The 20,335-nt window shown below is 49.3% G+C and overlaps 1 protein-coding gene across 3 annotated transcripts in view; it reads right to left on the bottom strand.

Annotated features, from left to right (window-relative positions):
* RAB11FIP3 (RAB11 family interacting protein 3) overlaps positions 1 to 20,335 on the bottom strand; it is an 83,472-nt gene that overhangs the window by 27,430 nt on the left and 35,707 nt on the right. For all 3 annotated transcript variants that reach the window (XM_088448195.1, XM_088448197.1, XM_088448196.1), the window contains exon 4: positions 7,252 to 7,400. In XM_088448195.1, the coding sequence (XP_088304321.1) occupies positions 7,252 to 7,400 (149 nt within the window). The remainder of the gene's footprint in view (positions 1 to 7,251; positions 7,401 to 20,335) is intronic.

The following is a 20,335-nucleotide window of genomic DNA, read 5'->3' as shown; positions in this document are numbered from 1 at the left end:
GGCGGTCATCAGAGAGAGTGGGTAAAATACAGGAACAGTACACTGTACATTGTGTATTGCTACAAGTGAATATATCTATTTTTTTTTTTTTCTTTAATTCTATGATTGTAAATACCGCCTACTGCCGAAACCCAGAGCAGCCAATCACACTTGCAACTGCTCATCCAAGCTAAGATACATGAAAGCCAATTCCTGATTGGTTACTATAAGTCATGCTTAGGCAATACTTAGCTCTCCAGCATGGGTTGGACTACAAGTACCAGTACATCTCGTCAGCCTTCTTCAGCAGTATGACTAGAAGTATTTGGAATTCCACTAAAGCAGACGAGCCACAGTTACCTTACCGCCACTTGAGGTGAAAATCTGCCATTTACTTGAGGCTGATAATTTAACCATCTCGTGTTACGGTTTTTGGATCAGTAATATGCAACAATAACTCTCCTGGAACACGGCACACATACATACATACACACACACACACACACACACACACACACACACATACATAGTAACAGCTGGAACGGAATATTACCTCTGCATGAAATAATATGAGATATGGTAAGAACTTACCCTTGATATCTCTATTTCTACGAAGTCCATAGGGTTCCACAGGATACCTTGGGGTATAGGTGTGACGTCAGTCGCAGGGCACCAAAGAGTTAAGCTTTCAGCCTCCCAGGATGCACTAGGTCCCCCTCCTATACCCCGCCCCCGGGCCAAGGCACCTCAGTTAGTTACCAAGCCATAGGCCGGAGGAGGAGAAGGAAGAGAGAGAACAAAGATCTGGACACATACAAGAATCACATTCTCACCAGAGGGAGACGGAAAACCGGTGACCAGAGCAAAGCCCATCTGCAGCACAGGTGCGACAGGGCGGGAGTCCTGTGGAACCCTATGGACTTCGTAGAAATAGAGATAACAAGGGTAAGTTCTTACCATATCTCATATTTTCTACTTCAGGGTCCATAGGGTATCCACAGGATACCTTGGGGATGTCCCAAAGCAGTATCCTTTAAGGGTGGGGACGCTCCTGTGCAGAAAGGAGAATCCGCCGCCCGAAGGAAGCATCCTGAGAGGCGAAGGTGTCAAACCTGTAATACCTCACGAAGGTATGGACAGAAGACCACGTAGCAGCCTTGCAGATCTGAACTGCCGAGGCACCACGTCGAGCTGCCCACGAAGGACCCACAGACCTAGTGGAATGAGCCTTCAGAGAAGGAGGGACCGGTAGGCCTTCATGAAGATAAGCTTCAGAAATAGCCATACGGATCCAGGCTGCCAAAGTTTGCTTTGAAGCAGGCCAACCCTTTTTACAGAAGCCATAGAGGACAACAAAGCGTCCGACTTCCTGAACAAAGAAGTGCGGTCAACATAAGTCCTTAAGGCCCGCACAACATCCAAAGAGGCCTCACCCACGGAAAGACCCGGTGAGTTAAAGGCCGGAACAACTATTTCCTCGTTAACATGAAACTGGGAAACAACTTTGGGAAGAAACTCGGGCCGAGTGCGGAGCACTGCCCTGTTCCCATGAAAAACCAAGAAAGGGGGTCTACAAGAAAGAGCCCCTAACTCAGAAACACGTCTGGCTGAAGCAACGGCCAGAAGGAAAACAGTCTTAGCTGTTAGCCATTTAATATCCACTGAGCCCAGTGGTTCAAACGGCGGTCCTTGGAGAGCCCTCAGGACCACAGCCAAATCCCAAGGCGCCACAGGTGGAACAAAGGGCGGCTGAATACGGAGAACACCTTGCATAAAGGTGCGCACATCCGGGATTGTAGCAATCCTACGGTGAAACCAGACAGATAGGGCCGAAACCTGTACCTTCAAAGAAGCAAGGCGAAGCCCATGATCTAGTCCCGCTTGCAGGAAGGCGAGAATCCGAGACAGACGAAACTCCCGCGGTGCATAACCTCTCGGTCGACACCACTGGAAGAACGTATGCCACACGCGATGGTATATCCTCGCGGAAGACGGTTTCCGAGCTCGTAACATGGTACGCACCTCAGAGCTGGAAAACCCCCAGGACCTCAGCATGGCCGTCTCAACAGCCACGCCGCCAAAGACAGCCGAGTCAGGTCCGGGTGAAGACAAGGACCCTGAGACAGAAGGTCCAGTCGTAGCGGCAACCGCAGAGGACTGTCCACGGACAGACCCTGAAGGTCTGAGAACCAGTGCCGTCTGGGCCACGCGGGAGCTATCAACAGGAGCGTCCCTCCTTCCTGTTTGAATTTCCGGATTACCCGTGGAAGAAGGGAGACCGGAGGGAACAGGTATGCGAACCTGAACGTCCACCGGACGGACAGAGCATCCACCAGAGACGCCCCTTCGTCTCTTGTGCGAGACCCGTACACCGGCAACTTGTTGTTGTGCCGGGACGCCATGAGGTCGATTTCTGGAAGACCCCACCTGTCCACCAGTAGTTGAAAAACGTCCGGGTGCAGGGACCATTCCCCTGGATGAACGTCCTGGCGACTTAGAAAGTCCGCCTCCCAATTTAGCACTCCCGGGATGAAGACCGCTGATATGGCCGGAAGATTGCGCTCCGCCCAAACCAGGATCCGAGAGACCTCTACGAGAGCCGCCCGACTGCGAGTTCCTCCTTGCCTGTTTATGTAGGCCACGGTGGTAGCATTGTCCGACTGGACCTGCACCGGGTGACCCTGGAGAAACCGCTGTGCCTGCAGGAGAGCATTGAAGACCGCACGGAGTTCCAAGATATTTATTGGAAGCTCCGCTTCTGTCGGCGTCCACCTGCCCTGGAACAAGTGTGGACCCGAAACTGCTCCCCAGCCCCGAAGACTGGCGTCCATTGTCAACAGGACCCAATTTGGAACCCAGAACGGACGTCCCTTGTTGAGGTGGGTCGTCTTTAACCACCACGCAAGGGACAGGCGAACCTCCGGGGTGAGCACAATCGTCTGGAACTTCAGAGACTGAGGCAGCCCGTTCCACTTGGACAGGATCAGGTGCTGCAGAGGTCTGGAGTGAAACTGGGCGTATTCCACCATGTCGAACACCGACACCATGGAGCCCAGTAACCTCATCGCCGAGTGTAAGGACACCCGGCGGCTGTGCAGACAACTGCGCACCCTTGACTGTAAAGCAGAGATCTTGTCCTCCGTCACGAAGATCCTTTGCTGTCCCGAGTCCAATAAGGCTCCAAGATGCAGAATCCTCCGAGACGGGATTAGAGTGGACTTCTGCCAGTTGATTAGCCAGCCGTGCCGTTGCAGCAGTGCAATGGTCAGGTCCAAGTGCTGTAACAGGAGCTCTGGAGATCCTGCCACCAATAACAGGTCGTCCAAGTACGGCAACATGCGGACTCCTTGCAGCCGCAGAGAAGCCGCCATGACCGCCATAGCGTCCTGTATGTCCAATGACACCATGTAGTCCCCAGGTTCCAGCGCCAGAATGATGGACCGTAGGGTCTCCATCCGAAACTTCGGGACCCGCAAAGACTTGTTGAGTGCTTTGAGGTTGAGAATCGGACGATATGACCCATTGGGTTTCTGTACCAAAAATAGATTTGAATAGAAACCCTGGCCCCTCTGGGAGAATGGAACAGGCACTATAACTCCAGCCTGGAGCATAGTGTGCAATACCTTCCGCAGCTCCGTAGCCTTGTTCCGGTCTGATGGTAGACCCGTGGTGAAGAATCGAGCCGGGGGTCTGTGCCGGAAGGAGAGGGCATACCCGTGAGAGACCACCTCCAGAACCCAAGTGTCTGTCGTAGTGAACGACCAACACCGGGAGAACTGCAGCAGGCGGCCTCCCACCCTGGGATCCCCCAAGGGGAGACCCGGACCGTCAGGCCGCAGGCTTGTCATCTGGCTTGGGGGCCGGACGTCTGGTACTCCATGCCTGTTTCCGGGGCTTGACCGATTTCTTAGGGCCAGCCTGTCGAGGAAACGACTGTGGTTTGGGCCTGCCCTGGGCCCTAGATGACCGAAAGGACGATGGTCCAGAACCAGAAGGAGCAGCGGCCGACGGGAGACAAGCAGATTTGGCTGCCGCCAGCGTGGCCACAATCTTATCCAGATCCGGACCGAAGAGAACTTCTCCGGTAAACGGCAACGCTTCCAGACCTTTCTTGGATCTGCGTCCGCCTTCCAGGATCGCAGCCACAAGGTGCGACGAGCAGCTACCGCTGCTGAAGAAATTCTAGACACCAGAGTACTAATGTCTAGAGCCGCCTCGTTGATGTAGGTGGCCGAATCACGGAGATTGCCAATCAACTCCGCCTGTTCGGCCGGACAGTCGGATTCAAAAGAAGCCTCTAATGAATCCGCCCAGCGCTCCATCGCTCTGGCAACCCAGCAAATGGCCATAGCCGGCCGTGCTGCCCCCCCTGCAAGGGAATAAGCGGACTTCAGGCAGATTTCTACCTTGCGGTCCGTAGCATCCTTAAGGGAGGACATGGATGGCATCGGCAATGTGGCACTACGGACAAGACGGGTCACGTGAGAATCCACCTGTGGAGGGGATTCCCACTTAGCAAAATAATTATCCGCGAACGGATAAGCCACCGCCAGGCGTCTCTGCGGCTGGTATCTTTTGCCAGGTTGTTTCCACGCCTCCTCTAAATGGTCCACCAACTGACCCGAAAGAGGAAAGACTGTGGCATCGCCCTTCACATCTTTGAAAAAGGCATACTTAGATTTAGCCGCTGGGGGAACTTCGTCCTCAATCACCAAGGCTGTGCGGACCGCCCGAATAAGTCCAGGAATATATACTTTGGACTTAGCATCAGCGTCCTTAGTATGGAGAGGTTCCTGATCGTAAGGATCCAGAATCTCCCCATCATCAGACGTCCCTTCGTCATCCTCATAAGGAGCGGACAGAGACGCCACCGGCCTTTTATGAGGCCGCATGACAGACTCCCCTTGCAACACATCCGACAAGTGCTGTACAGAACTCGTCAGGGAGTTAACCCACGCTGGCTCCTGAGAACCCGGGAGCGGGGAAATAGGGAGACTGTGGGGTACCACCAATTGTCGTGGGAACCCCTGCATGGGTGACGACACCACAGACTGCTGGGACAAACCCATCGGAGTAAACGCGGGCTGTGGAGCTAACTGGCCCACTAAAGCTGTTAACGCCTGAGCGAAACAAGCCCAGGGCGGCTCCTGTACCGGTGCTGTAACCGTAATAGGCCGCGCCATGGACAAACACTGCCGGCAAAGGCCCTCCGCGCTACCCTCCCCCTCCGCTAACGGTACTTTGCACGTGGTACACTGTAGCCGGAGGGGAAAATCACTTTCAGACATGATGGCACCATGTATGTGACCTCTCTCACCAATTAAGTATTAAATAGGCGAGAGACCACCCTGCAGCACCGCACCGCAAGGGCTTTAGCAGAAAGAACAGGGACAGTAATAAAGCTGACAGTTTAGAGAAGAAAAGTTACAGGCAGCGCTAGCACAGTCACATACAATGCAGAGAAATAACAATTCCTGCACTAACAGCGCTGATCACTCAACTACACAGACACAGGGCCTGGTAGGACACAGCGCTGCTTACACAGACCTGAGCCACAGCGGAGGAGAGGTATGCGGGGGGACCCAGACCACGATGCTTCCTTCCAGACTTCCAGCAGCGTTCACCATGCGTTGCAGAGAAGATGGCCGCCGAGGAGCAGAGAGAAGCTGGCCTGGGGGAGGAGCGCTGACACAGGACCAGTCAGCACAGTGCAGAGAGGGCTGTGTGCAGCGGGGGAGGCGCCGGCTGTGAGACAGGGAAGGCGCGCTCCCCTGGCATGCATTTAACCCCTGGGACGCCACAGCGCTACCGCTCTGCTGCGGTCCGCTGTCCCAGGGGGTAGTGGAAGCGCAGGTTGGTCGCCTGGCTCCACGCTGCAGCCAGTCCCCAGGGAGCCCCCTGCCTGGGGACTTAGGACCATGTGATCAGCGGGGACCCACCTCGGGACCCCGCTGCTTACCTCTGTCCCCCTTGAATCCGGCCATGGTCCGGAGCATCTGGGGTCACCGCTAGCTGTGACCCCAGACGCCCACCAGCATCCCCGGATCAGTACCGGCGTTCTGGTACCGGCGGGGTGTAGGGAAGACAGCATGGACGTCAGGACTGACTGTCCATGCTGTTCATCCAGATGTGCAGCCACCGCTGCATGAAGAAACAGCTTCAGGGGCTCTTCTAGCCCCCACTCCAACAGGTGCACCCGACTCCGGCCGGGCACCAAACTAAACTGAGGTGCCTTGGCCCGGGGGCGGGGTATAGGAGGGGGACCTAGTGCATCCTGGGAGGCTGAAAGCTTAACTCTTTGGTGCCCTGCGACTGACGTCACACCTATACCCCAAGGTATCCTGTGGATACCCTATGGACCCTGAAGTAGAAATAGATGTGTCCCCAAATCAGCGTGAGTGAGAGGGCGACTGCTTATGGCGAGCATCTTTTATACCCCAAACTGCTTCAGGAGACTGCGCTGATTAATTTGATATGCAAACACTACAATACAGCCGCCGCGGCTTTTTCTACGTCAAATTCCGTAGTGCTTCAAACAGACTCAGTCACGCAGAGATATACAAGTGTCGCAGTCTCCTGAAGTCGTTCGTCACATCAGATTGCATTTTTGGATGAATAAGACACTCTGAGTCGCACGGGACCTAACGGTTCACTCGTGCCACATGGATGTGTAATTCCACGCCGTAACGCGTTTAGCGCCCCACAGGCACCAACTATCGTCAACACGCCATTGCAGCATGCTCATCGGGTCGTGACCATCTAAAAACAAGTCTGGTAAATACTAACAAGCTGTATAATATCCCGGATTATTATACTGAGGCCAGTGACTGTATTACTATATGTGGTATGCCACCTGAATTGAGACTTTTAAACAGACACTGATTATATATTTTCATCAATTCAACATTTATTCACATTTTATTGTCTGGGCGTATATTGTGCAAGTATCCAACTGATTCATATGTTTTTAACCCTTTCCTATGAATTTGCAGCAATAAATAGCTACTACTTTTTTCAACCAAGTCGTATAGTCATGTATTACATTCATATGTTTATTGTTTGCTAGGAGGCCATATCTATTTTCACATGCATTATATTATGGTCTAATCAGTTTATATTTATTTATGGTTTATAGCAACCATGTTTATCAGCGCTGTTCATTCTTCTATATCAATGGAGCATTGAGGCTGGGTGTATGAGAACACCTCTGTATGGGTGCTATATACCGCTGCCTTGCTTTAGGTGTCACATCTCCCATGCCCGAGTACTTACGATGCCGATGCACGTCCACGAGGACCATCACTCTCGGTTTCAGGGTCTTCATGGGCAGCGAGCCCTCCGGTATCCTCATCGGTAAAGGTCTCGCACTCACTGTAGGCACTCTCAGAGCCCACGTAGGCACTGTCCGTCACTTCTGTTACCTGTAGGGGGAAGGGGGACATAATCTGTAAAGGAACCGGATTGTAACAAATCAATGCATCAATCCTCCTCTCCCTCCTTGGATTATCCCTTATTTACCAGATCCTTAAAACATCTAATTTCCTTCTTGGAAGTGTGACAGTGAAGGAGTTAATTCCCAGTCAGCAATAATATTGTGTAGGGTTCTGTGTAACAGGTCACTGCTCAGCCTTATAACCCCTGTGGAGTCTTAATATATAACAAGAATAACAGAGTTGGGTTTATTATTAAAGCATTTTCTGCCGGAGGGCTGCTAATAGGTCACTGAGCGGCCAGAGGTCTCTGTCCTCACTCAGCAAAGTGATGGAAGACCAAGGAAGGATAAGATTTCTCGGTCCTTCCTGCCACTATAAGTTCCCGATAGTCAGTGTAAGCCTTATCGGAGCAAGGTTCAGTGTAGGAGACTGTATGGCAGTGTCGGCTCATGGTCTTACATGCGGTGTATGCAATGCAATATAAGCTAACAGATGATTGCAGTACACGGAACAGACGTCTGGCCTGGAGACTTGAACAAAGTTCAGTCCTCTGCAGGCAAGGCTGTCCCCGTGCCGGCTAATGATCCTATGCAATGTATACAATGCCATACACACTTACAGACAAATTAATGCAGCACAGGAGGACACTCAGACAACTGTTCTGAATGCAATGCACCACCTGGGAGTTTAAGGTCCGTTACAGATACGTGAACCAATTAACACACAATAAATAAATGTGTGTGAATATATATATATCCCATATGGGACAGTAGGCTGGTACAGATGAACTCTGCAATAAAAGTTCTATCTGTGTGATATTATACATACACAGGGCCACAGACGCCCAGCTATAATCTATATTTTGGAGACTAATCCAAAAACTACAAAGAGTCAGAGTTTAATAACGGTCCCCGTGTACAACGTGGTATGCAGATGTCTATACAGCAAGGTAACTTATATAAGAGGTTCTAGGCAAACATCTGGTTACTGTGATCACTTCCAGGAGGCGACATGGACATGTAATTAAGAAACTCACCAATACAGGCTTTTAACAAAGCAATTGATACAACAATATTGACACTATAACACACGACTGCTCTATATTAGTGTATTTACAGCACATCCCTTTGTGCAAATACACACAGAACACAATTAGTTGCACAGTAATAAAATCTGAAGGGAATGATCAGACCGGCAAATGCAAATCTTCAGAGTTTCACCTATACGTACCTCCAGCACTGTATACACCTGAATTACTATAGATCACAAATTAAGCCAGTGGGGTATTCTACACTCGTAGCTGTACTGGGAAATATACGTCAGCAGCACTATTTGCATATAAAAATATGTATAATAAAGAATACAATTACAACAACAAAATAAGCACCATGTAATATATGACACTAGCATGAGATACACAACAATATAAATAATTGAGCATACAGTACATGCCTTCTATGTACACATCAGTACTGTGCACACTGCAGCAGCTGTGTATACCAAACACAGGACAGGTGTCCTCCCCCCCCCCTGGCTGACTCACCTGTAATGCCATTCTTACAGGGCCGGCTCCATGCCCTCCTTCCACCAGCATTGCATCCCCGGGCAGAGCTCTGAGTTGCCCACTTATGTCACTTGTGGCAACGAAGTAGCACAAGACTAAGTGGGAGGAGGACGGGGAGGGGGAGAATCCAGGAAGCAGAAGTACAGAATAGAACGGCTATTGTTTCTGACCTTGCAAACCTGAAACAGCGTCTCTGAACAGGGAGGGAACAAACCTGTCCTGTGTCACGTGCAACCAGGTACACTCCTCCTGCCTCTACCTCCTCATACACTGAGCCCTTCTCCTCTGTATACTGCATACACTACAGCCTGTGTGTGATATCCGCAGGTGCCCTATGTAACCTACTCCTACCAGCCAGGTACAGTCCTCCTGCCTCTACCTCCTCATACACTGAGCCCTGCTCCTCTGTATACTGCATACACTACAGCCTGTGTGTGACATCCGCAGGTGCCCTATGTAACCTACTCCTACCAGCCAGGTACACTCCTCCTGTATCTACCTCCTCATACACTGAGCCCTGCTCCTCTGTATACTGCATACACTACAGCCTGTGTGTGACATCCGCAGGTGCCCTATGTAACCTACTCCTACCAGCCAGGTACACTCCTCCTGCCTCTACCTCCTCATACACTGAGCCCTGCTCCTCTATATTCTGCATACACTACAGCCTGTGTGTGACATCCGCAGGTGCCCTATGTAACCTACTCCTACAAGCCAGGTACACTCCTCCTGCCTCTACCTCCTCATACACTGAGCCCTGCTCCTCTGTATACTGCATACACTACAGCCTGTGTGTGACATCCGCAGGTGCCCTATGTAACCTACTCCTACCAGCCAGGTACACTCCTCCTGTATCTACCTCCTCATACACTGAGCCCTGCTCCTCTGTATACTGCATACACTACAGCCTGTGTGTGACATCCGCAGGTGCCCTATGTAACCTACTCCTACCAGCCAGGTACACTCCTCCTGCCTCTACCTCCTCATACACTGAGCCCTGCTCCTCTGTATACTGCATACACTACAGCCTGTGTGTGACATCCGCAGGTGCCCTATGTAACCTACTCCTACCAGCCAGGTACACTCCTCCTGTATCTACCTCCTCATACACTGAGCCCTGCTCCTCTGTATACTGCATACACTACAGCCTGTGTGTGACATCCGCAGGTGCCCTATGTAACCTACTCCTACCAGCCAGGTACACTCCTCCTGCCTCTACCTCCTCATACACTGAGCCCTGCTCCTCTATATTCTGCATACACTACAGCCTGTGTGTGACATCCGCAGGTGCCCTATGTAACCTACTCCTACAAGCCAGGTACACTCCTCCTGCCTCTACCTCCTCATACACTGAGCCCTGCTCCTCTGTATACTGTATACACTACAGCCTGTGTGTGACATCCGCAGGTGCCCTATGTAACCTACTCCTACCAGCCAGGTACACTCCTCCTGTATCTACCTCCTCATACACTGAGCCCTGCTCCTCTGTATACTGCATACACTACAGCCTGTGTGTGACATCCGCAGGTGCCCTATGTAACCTACTCCTACCAGCCAGGTACACTCCTCCTGTATCTACCTCCTCATACACTGAGCCCTGCTCCTCTGTATACTGCATACACTACAGCCTGTGTGTGACATCCGCAGGTGCCCTATGTAACCTACTCCTACCAGCCAGGTACACTCCTCCTGCCTCTACCTCCTCATACACTGAGCCCTGCTCCTCTGTATACTGCATACACTACAGCCTGTGTGTGACATCCGCAGGTGCCCTATGTAACCTACTCCTACCAGCCAGGTACACTCCTCCTGCCTCTACCTCCTCATACACTGAGCCCTGCTCCTCTATATTCTGCATACACTACAGCCTGTGTGTGACATCCGCAGGTGCCCTATGTAACCTACTCCTACAAGCCAGGTACACTCCTCCTGCCTCTACCTCCTCATACACTGAGCCCTGCTCCTCTGTATACTGCATACACTACAGCCTGTGTGTGACATCCGCAGGTGCCCTATGTAACCTACTCCTACCAGCCAGGTACACTCCTCCTGTATCTACCTCCTCATACACTGAGCCCTGCTCCTCTGTAAACTGCATACACTACAGCCTGTGTGTGACATCCGCAGGTGCCCTATGTAACCTACTCCTACCAGCCAGGTACACTCCTCCTGCCTCTACCTTCTCATACACTGAGCCCTGCTCCTCTGTATACTGCATACACTACAGCCTGTGTGTGACATCCGCAGGTGCCCTATGTAACCTACTCCTACCAGCCAGGTACACTCCTCCTGTATCTACCTCCTCATACACTGAGCCCTGCTCCTCTGTATACTGCATACACTACAGCCTGTGTGTGACATCCGCAGGTGCCCTATGTAACCTACTCCTACCAGCCAGGTACACTCCTCCTGCCTCTACCTCCTCATACACTGAGCCCTGCTCCTCTATATTCTGCATACACTACAGCCTGTGTGTGACATCCGCAGGTGCCCTATGTAACCTACTCCTACAAGCCAGGTACACTCCTCCTGCCTCTACCTCCTCATACACTGAGCCCTGCTCCTCTGTATACTGTATACACTACAGCCTGTGTGTGACATCCGCAGGTGCCCTATGTAACCTACTCCTACCAGCCAGGTACACTCCTCCTGTATCTACCTCCTCATACACTGAGCCCTGCTCCTCTGTATACTGCATACACTACAGCCTGTGTGTGACATCCGCAGGTGCCCTATGTAACCTACTCCTACCAGCCAGGTACACTCCTCCTGTATCTACCTCCTCATACACTGAGCCCTGCTCCTCTGTATACTGCATACATTACAGCCTGTGTGTGACATCCGCAGGTGCCCTATGTAACCTACTCCTACCAGCCAGGTACACTCCTCCTGTATCTACCTCCTCATACACTGAGCCCTGCTCCTCTGTATACTGCATACACTACAGCCTGTGTGTGACATCTGCAGGTGCTCTATGTAACCTACTCCTACCAGCCAGGTAAACCAAGCGTGAAGTACCTGGAAGAATACAAGTAATTCTAACTGCCTCCCCCCAAAACCTTTGTAAATTGCAAGAATCAGATCTGGACATTTTCAGGAATTTCAATTAATTTCAGGATATCCAGGAGGCAGAATTTAATGTACATTTACCGTCCTTTACATCTAGACAATGATGTTGAATGAAGACTATAGATTCTTGGTGCAAGTACAGAAACAGCAAAATGCTGCATGGAGCCACAACAGGCCAAATTCCTCCTAGGTCTCCGCACACCTAAAAGGGTTTGCATTACAGCAGTGTTGGTTTGCAGGAAAACGTTGGATGGAATACAAGTTGCTCCCGTACAAGCAGAACTGTGCAGACATCGCTTTGCTCATATTCAAATGGAACATTTTTATATGTCAAAAAAAAGTAATAGCTGTCACTTTAGTCTAGGGGGAGATGTACTAAGCTCTGAAATGTGAAACTGGAGAGTGATAAAGTACCAGCCAATCAGCTCCCAACCGTCATGTTACAGACTGTGTTTGAAAAATGACAGTTGGGAGCTGACTGGCTAACCCTGGAGAGCTTGAAGAACAACCGCCAAATCCCAAAGGCGCCACAGGGGGAACAAAGGGAGGCTGAATCCGGAGGACACCCTGGAAAAAGTTGTGGATATCCAGAAGCGGAGCTATCCTTCGCTGGAACCAGATAGTGCAAAAACATGTACTTTTAACGAGGCCAGACGTAGGCCTAGGTTCAAACCAGCCTGAAGGAATGCCAAAATCCTACAAATACTAAACACCCGAGGACTGTAATTTCTGGCTCTACACCACTGGAAAAAAGTGTGCCTCACCTTGTGGTAGATCCTGGCTGAGGCAGGCTTACGTGCCTGAAGTATCGTGCTGATGACCGAGCTAGAGAAGCCCTTGGATCTTAAGATGGATGTCTCAAGAGGCATGCCGTCAAAGACAGACGACCCAGGACCGGGTACAGGCAAGGACCCTGAGACAACAGGTCCAGGCGCTGAGGCAGCAGGAACGTAGTGTCGATGGAGAGACTCCGAAGATCTGAGTACCAAGGACGCCTTGGCCAAGCTGGAGCCACCAGCAGGACCATGCCACCGTCTTGCTTAAACTTCCGAAGGCCCACGCGCTGAGAAAGAGGGACTGGAACAATGACCCCTGCTTTCAGCAAGGACTCTAGGGCTTCCCAAATCTGCAAGGCCTTGGTCTCTTCCAGAGGAGGGCTCGTGCAGAGAAACTGGTGGGGAGGTCTGTGACAAAAGAAGAGGGCGTACCCCTGAGAGACCACTTCTTTTACCCAAGCATCCTTGGTGGTGTGGCACCAGTACTGTATGTACACACACACTAAGTGTATAATATATACAGTCAGGTCCATAAATATTGGGACATTGACAGAATTTTCATATTTTGGCCTCTATTCACCACCACAATGGCTTTGAAATGAAACAAACAAGATGTGCTTTAACTGCAGACTTTCAGATTTAATTTGAGGGTAATTACATCCAAATCAGCTGAACGGTGTAGGAATTACAACGGTTTCTATATGTGCCTCCCACTTTTTAAGGGGCCAAAAGTAATGGGACAAACTAAACAATCCTAAATCTAACTTTCACTTTTTAATACTTTGTTGCAAAACCTTTGCAGGCAATTACAGCCTGAAGTCTGGAACGCATAGACATCACCAGACGCTGGGTTTCATCCCTGGTGATGCTCTGCCAGGCAACTACTGCAAATGTCTTCAGTTCCTGCTTGTTCTTGGGGCATTTTCCCTTCAGTTTTGTCTTCATCAAGTGAAATGCATGCTCAATCGGATTCAGGTCAGGGGATTGACTTTGCCATTGCATAACATTCCACTTTTTAGCCTTAAAAAACTCTTTGGTTGCTTTTGCAGTATACTTCGGGTCATTGTCCATCTGCACTGTGAAGCACCGTCCAATGAGTTCTGAAGCATTTGACTGAATATGAGCATATAATATTGCCTGAAACACTTCAGAATTCATTCTGCTGCTTTTGTCTGTAGTCACATCATCAATAAATACAAGGGAACCAGTTCCTTTGGCAGCCATACATGCCCACACCATGACACTACCACCACCATGCTTCACTGATTAGGTGGTATGTTTTGGATCATGAGCAGTTCCTTTCCTTCTACATACTCTTCTCATCACTCTGGTACAAGTTGATCTTTGTCTCATCTGTCCATAGGATGTTGTTCCAGAACTGTAATGGCTTTTTTAGATGTTGTTTGGGAAACTCTTATCTGGTCCTCTTGTTTTTGTGGCTCACCAATGGTTTACATCTTGTGGTGAACCCTCTATATTCACTCTTGTGAAGTCTTCTCTTGATTGTTGACTTTGACACATATACACCTACCTCCTGGAGAGTGTTCTTGATTTGGCCAACTGTTGTGAAGGGGTTTTTCTTCACCAGGGAAATAATTCTTCTGTCATCCACCACAGTTGTTTTCCGTGGTCTTCCGGGTCTTTTGGTGTTGCTGAGCTCTCCGGTGCGTTCTTTCTTTTTAAGAATGTTCCAAACAGTTGATTTGGCCACACCTAATGTTTTTCCTATCTCTCTGATGGGTTTGTTTTGATTTTTCAGCCTAATAATGGCTTGCTTCACTGATAATATGAGATCCAAAGAGCTGTCACTGAGAGTCAACAGCAACTGATTCCTAATGCAAATGTCACTCCTAGAATCAACTCCAGACCTTTTACCTGCTTAATTGATAATGAAATAATGAGGGAATAGCCCACACCTGTCCATGAAATAGGTTTTGAGTTGATAGTCCCATTACTTTTGACCCCTTAAAAAGTGGGAGGCACATATAGAAACCGTTGTAATTCCTACACCGTTCACCTGATCTGGATGTAATTACCCTCAAATTAAATCTGAAAGTCTGCAGTTAAAGCACATCTTGTTTGTTTCATTTCAAAGCCATTGTGGTGGTGAATAGAGGCCAAAATATGAAAATTCTGTCAATGTCCCAATATTTATGGACCTGACTGTATATATACATAAAATGAATGGAGGGGGGTGCACTCACCAGTCTTCTAAAATATATCTTTATTTCATCTCATTAAAAAAGTTTTACAGCATCTCAGCAGAGTTCCGACGTTTCAGTCCTATCCATGGACCGTTGTCTCTTTGACAAAGGTCCATGGATAGGACCGAAACGTCGGAACTCTGCTGAGATGCTGTAAAACTTTTTTAATGAGATGAAATAAAGATATATTTTAGAAGACTGGTGAGTGCACCCCACTCCGTTCATTTTTTGTATGCAGGGATACTGGTGATCCCATATGGGTAGCTACCCCAGCAATTGGAAGCCCTAGACGTGAGTGTGGACCAATATTGGATTATATATATATATATATATACATACATACATACCTACATACATACACACACACACTAGCTGGAGTACCCGGCGTTGCCCGGGATTTTAAGAATGTTTGTTTACACATCATCCTCCAACAGACATCTCCTTATGCAGGCCTCACGGAAAATGTGACAAACTTCCCCATCCACAGTCCTAAGGTCTTTGAAGGAAGTACGACCTGTAAAGGTGTAAAGCAAACTTCGGAGATAGAAGCATTAAAAATTTGTCGGATGTACAGTGTAAACACGGCCAAGAGCTTCTGTTGCTCTGATGCCAGGATGACTGTGTACTTCCTGGTTGCTGGATCGCACTATGAAATGCACAGCAACTACTTCCAGTTCCTTGTGCAGCTGTTTCCAGCATTCAGGGTCTCCACGGTGTATAAGATTCATCCAATCGGTTTTATCCTTCAGGGACTGACAAAGGAATGAACCGGAAGTAACCTCTGTGCGTTCCATAGTGCGGTCCAGCAACCAATGAGGTAGACAAAAAACTTTGGTCGCCACTGTTGACACCATCTAGTTGTGTAAGCTGATGCATGAGCAAGTATAAATAAACATTTGTGCTGCAGAGCTGCATTTTTGCATCCCAGTATAGTTGCCATCTTTATGGGCCTGACTGTAAATCAGATGGATCTCTCCTCATGGATGCAGATAGCAATTTTTTTACCATATTCAGACTCATAATAAGCCTGGCTTAATATCAATAGTGGTTCCTCAGTGCAGGTTTGCTGACTGTCAGCAGTGCAGGGGTGTTCTCAATGCAGGGTGCCGGCGATGTCGGCAGTGCGGGGGTACCAGCGGTGTCCCCAGTGCAGGTTTGTGACTGTGTTGGCAGTGCTAGGGTGTTCTCAATGCAGGGTGCCAGCGGTGTCGGCAGAGTGGGGGTGCCAGCGCTGTCCTCAGTGCATGTGTGCTGACAGTGTCGGCAGCAGGGGTGCTGGTGGTATCCTCAGTGTGGGAGGGCTGGCAGTGTCGGGGTCGCTAAGGGTGTCCTGAGTATGTGGGGCAGCATTGCAGGGGTGCCGGCAGTGTTGGCAGCAGTGGTGTTGGCAGCAGGGGATACTGCCAGTGGAGGTGCCGGCGGTGTCGGCAGCAGGGGATGCCGGCGGTGTCAGGCAGAGAGGGATGGTGGGTGCCATCTTCTTTTGCTTCCTGTGTGCATATTAAATGGGCTTAACGCTGATTGGCTGAGAGCCGTGACAGACGGCTCTCTTAGCCAATCAGCGTTAAGCCTGCTCAATACAAAACCTCGCGACCAGACAGCGGCATCGCAAGGTTTTGCCTCGAGTGAGGGATCCGGGGCAGGCAGGGAGATCAGAGCTTGGCTCGGATCGCCCCGGATCCCTAAAATTTGGGTGGGTTCGGTTCTGAGAACCGAACCTACTCATTCCTAATAAATTCATACAGCATTTAAAAAGGTACTGTAAACTCCATACGAGAGCCATAGTAAATGATGTTCAGAGACTTAAGGAGCATACACAGTACACGATATGCTCCCTGAGCGATATCGTCTAGTGTGTCCCCGGCAGGCTGTGCTCAATGTCGTTCATGACACTGAGCACACCCGTTGAACGATATCATTAACGATATCGTTCAGCGCCGGACTCTCTCCTCCATTCCCCAACATGCAGCTACCTGACAATATGCATGTTTGCCCGATGAACGATAAAGACGAACAACCTGCGGGAACGAGCATCGTTCATCACTTAGGAAAAAGATGGACGATAAAGTGAACGACTGAACGATAACTATTTCGTTATCGTTCAGTCGTCCACTTTAATCGCCCAGTGTGTACGCACCTTTAGATGATATGCTACAGAATAAAATTCCATAATTCCTTAGTATGCAGCAAAATGCATGTTATAAAATCAAATTATGAAATGAAACAAAAAAAATTTTTTAAGATTTCTATTATTATTGACCTTGCAGATGGCCCAAGAAGAATGGTGTCCAAATTTGCATCTAACAATAAACCAAACAGGACAATGCTTTTATTCTTCTTTGGTGTTTTAGGTGTAGAACCATGAGAGATCTTGGATTGTAAACTGTGGGCTAAATCCTTTTCTAATTCCGTAGCTGACCTGTAAATTTGTTTAGCTGCCTCTGCCGTGTTTTAGTACGCTCGTATGTAAAATGTCACGATCTTGGCTTGTAAACTGTGGATTTGTATAGAAAGACAGAATGCCAAATTTTCATTTTTATATAGTAGATATATTGTAGATTTTATATTATATATATATATATATATATATATATATATATATAGTGACCCTTTGTACTTATATTGTATAATGCTTCCTTCTCTTTTTTAATTTAAAGAGAGAAGTTGCTATCTGTTCTGTAAGAAGCCCCCATATGGTAGTTTTCAGCAGCTAATAATAGGGAAGAAAGATATATATATATATATATATATATATATATATATATATATATATATTATTTTTTTTTTTTTCTTTCCTCAGGAATAATTCTGCTTCAATTCCTGCTTGTTCTGCATTTGATCATAAACAGCTTAAAAGGAGTTCACCTGTTGTTTACAGATATTCTACTAATTGACAGAATACAGGTTTCTAAACTATCCGGCATAGTGGCTGTGAACCTGTCTGATCTCCCCTGGTGACTTTCACGGTTACATAAGAGATTGATAACTTATTAGTTCCACTTTAGAACAGCAGAGGGCAGCAAAGGCAATGTGTGTATAAGTGAGCTGTGTAAGTGCTGTACAACAGGAAGGTGACAGCACAACCATAATCTAATAATACTTGTAGCAAAATGTACCTCCACTACTTCCCATTCTATAAAACAATGTAGCTTTACATGGCTGATACAGCAGCACCATAGTACACCTGCATATTGCTTTGTAACAGTTGTTTATATAGCGCACACATTACGCAGTACAATATTTAGACACACACACCTGTGTTAACTTTTTGTCTGAAGCCCATTAACCTTCCAGTATGTCTTTGGCTTGTGGGAGGAAGCCTGAGCACACAGAGGAAACCCACGCCAACATGATAGGGCCATGGCTGGATTCAAATCAACTGCACCACCTGACTAGTATGCTGGGTTCTATATTCATTTATGCCATATATGTAATGGCACAGAAGGGAGAGTGCCAGTGACTGGTGATGCCTCTATGTGGGGTAGATGTACTAAGCCTTGGAGAGGGATAAATAGAGACAAACACAGCCAGTAAAATACAGCTGATTGGTTGGTTGGTACTCTCCCCACTTTATAGCTCACTCCAAGTCTTAGTACATCTTCCCCGTGAGGTAGTGACACTCATCTGTTCTCTCCAGTCACATACAGCAGCAATTCTGTACAAGGTCCTGTCACAGCAGACACCTGAGATCAAGACTAATGAAGGGAATAGAGAGTATGTGAAGGGCATGGATTAGAACAACCAGTGCAGTCAAATCACATTTATAATGGTGGAAATGAACAGTATACTAGATGGGTAAGTATCTCAACATGGGAGACTCAAGTGTAGCAACATAAGCAGGAGGTAGAAAGACCAATGGCAAGAGCAGTGGGTAGAGGGGCCAGTCATAAGAGCAGCGGGTAGAGGGGCCAGTCACGAGAGTAGCGGGTAGAGGGGCCAGTCATGAGAGCAGCGGGTAGAGGGGCCAGTCATGAGAGCAGCGGGTAGAGGGGCCAGTCATGAGAGCAGCGGGTAGAGGGGCCAGTCATGAGAGCAGCGGGTAGAGGGGCCAGTCATGAGAGCAGCGGGTAGAGGGGCCAGTCATGAGAGCAGCGGGTAGACGGGCCAGTCATGAGAGCAGCGGGTAGAGGGGCCAGTCATGAGAGCAGCGGGTAGAGGGGCCAGTCATGAGAGCAGCGGGTAGAGGGGCCAGTCATGAGAGCAGCGGGTAGAGGGGCCAGCCAACAACAGTAGCAACTAGAGGAGCCAATCATGACAGCAGCGGGTAGAGGGGACAAACCAGCCATGACAGCAGCGGGTAAAGGAGCCAGCCATGACAGCAGCGGGTAGAAGGGCCAGACCAGCCATGACAGCAGCGGGTAAAGGAGCCAGCCATGACAGCAGCGGGTAGAAGGGCCAGACCAGCCATGACAGTAGCAGGTAGAGGAGCCAGCCATAAAAGCAGTGGGTAGAGGGACCAGCCATAAAAGCAGCGGGTAGAGGGGCCAGACCAGCCATGACAGTAGCGGGTAGAGGGGCCGGAATTGGTATGAAATACCGCCCTAACCCTAAGTCCCCCCCGGGGGTGCCTAACCCTAAACCTCCCTCCCCCTAGCCTAACCCTCCCGGGGGGGTGCCTAACCCTAAGTCCCCCCCAGGAGCCCTAAACCTAACCCTCCCCCCCGCGGCTATCCGCTCGCGGCGCCCGGCATCCCTACGATCGGGATGCCGGGCGCCGGTCTCCTGGCGTCGGGGAAATGCGGGCGTCTACATCTAGACGCCCGGCATTTCACCCTTGCCGGGAAATGACAGTCGGGAAGCCGGCTGCCGGTATTTAGGCAGTCGGCTTCCCGATTGCCTCCCGAGGGGCCAGCCATAAAAGCAGCGGGTAGAGGGGACAGCCATAAAAGCAGCAGGTAGAGGGGCCAGCCATAAAAGCAGCGGGTAGAGGGGCCAGCCATAAAAGCAGCGGGTAGAGGGGACAGCCATAAAAGCAGCGTGTAGAGAGGCCAGTGATGAGATCAGTCAGGAAAAAGGCCAGTGACAGGAAAATAAACAGTGATGAGAGCAGTGGTTTGAAAATGCCAGTGATATTGAGAAGTGGGCAGAGAGGCCAGTGATTATGAGAAGAGAGAGGCCAGTGATTATGAGAGAGGCCAGTGATGAAAGCAACCAATCAGCTTCTGTCATTTATCTAGCACAAACTTTGAAATGACAGTTAGATGTTGATTGGTTACTTTGGGCAACTTCTCCACTTTCTCTCTCTCCAAGGCTTGATATATCTCCCCTTACAATGAGATGAGTAGAGGAGAGTGGGGTCTAAACAAAAAA

The sequence above is a fragment of the Taudactylus pleione genome, unplaced genomic scaffold (genome assembly GCF_031769625.1).
Source record: "Taudactylus pleione unplaced genomic scaffold, aTauple2 ptg000451l, whole genome shotgun sequence".
NCBI classification, from domain to species: Eukaryota; Metazoa; Chordata; class Amphibia; order Anura; family Myobatrachidae; genus Taudactylus; species Taudactylus pleione.
The sequence above is the reverse complement of the archived record's forward strand: the minus strand, read 5'-3'. Positions and strand labels throughout refer to the sequence as shown.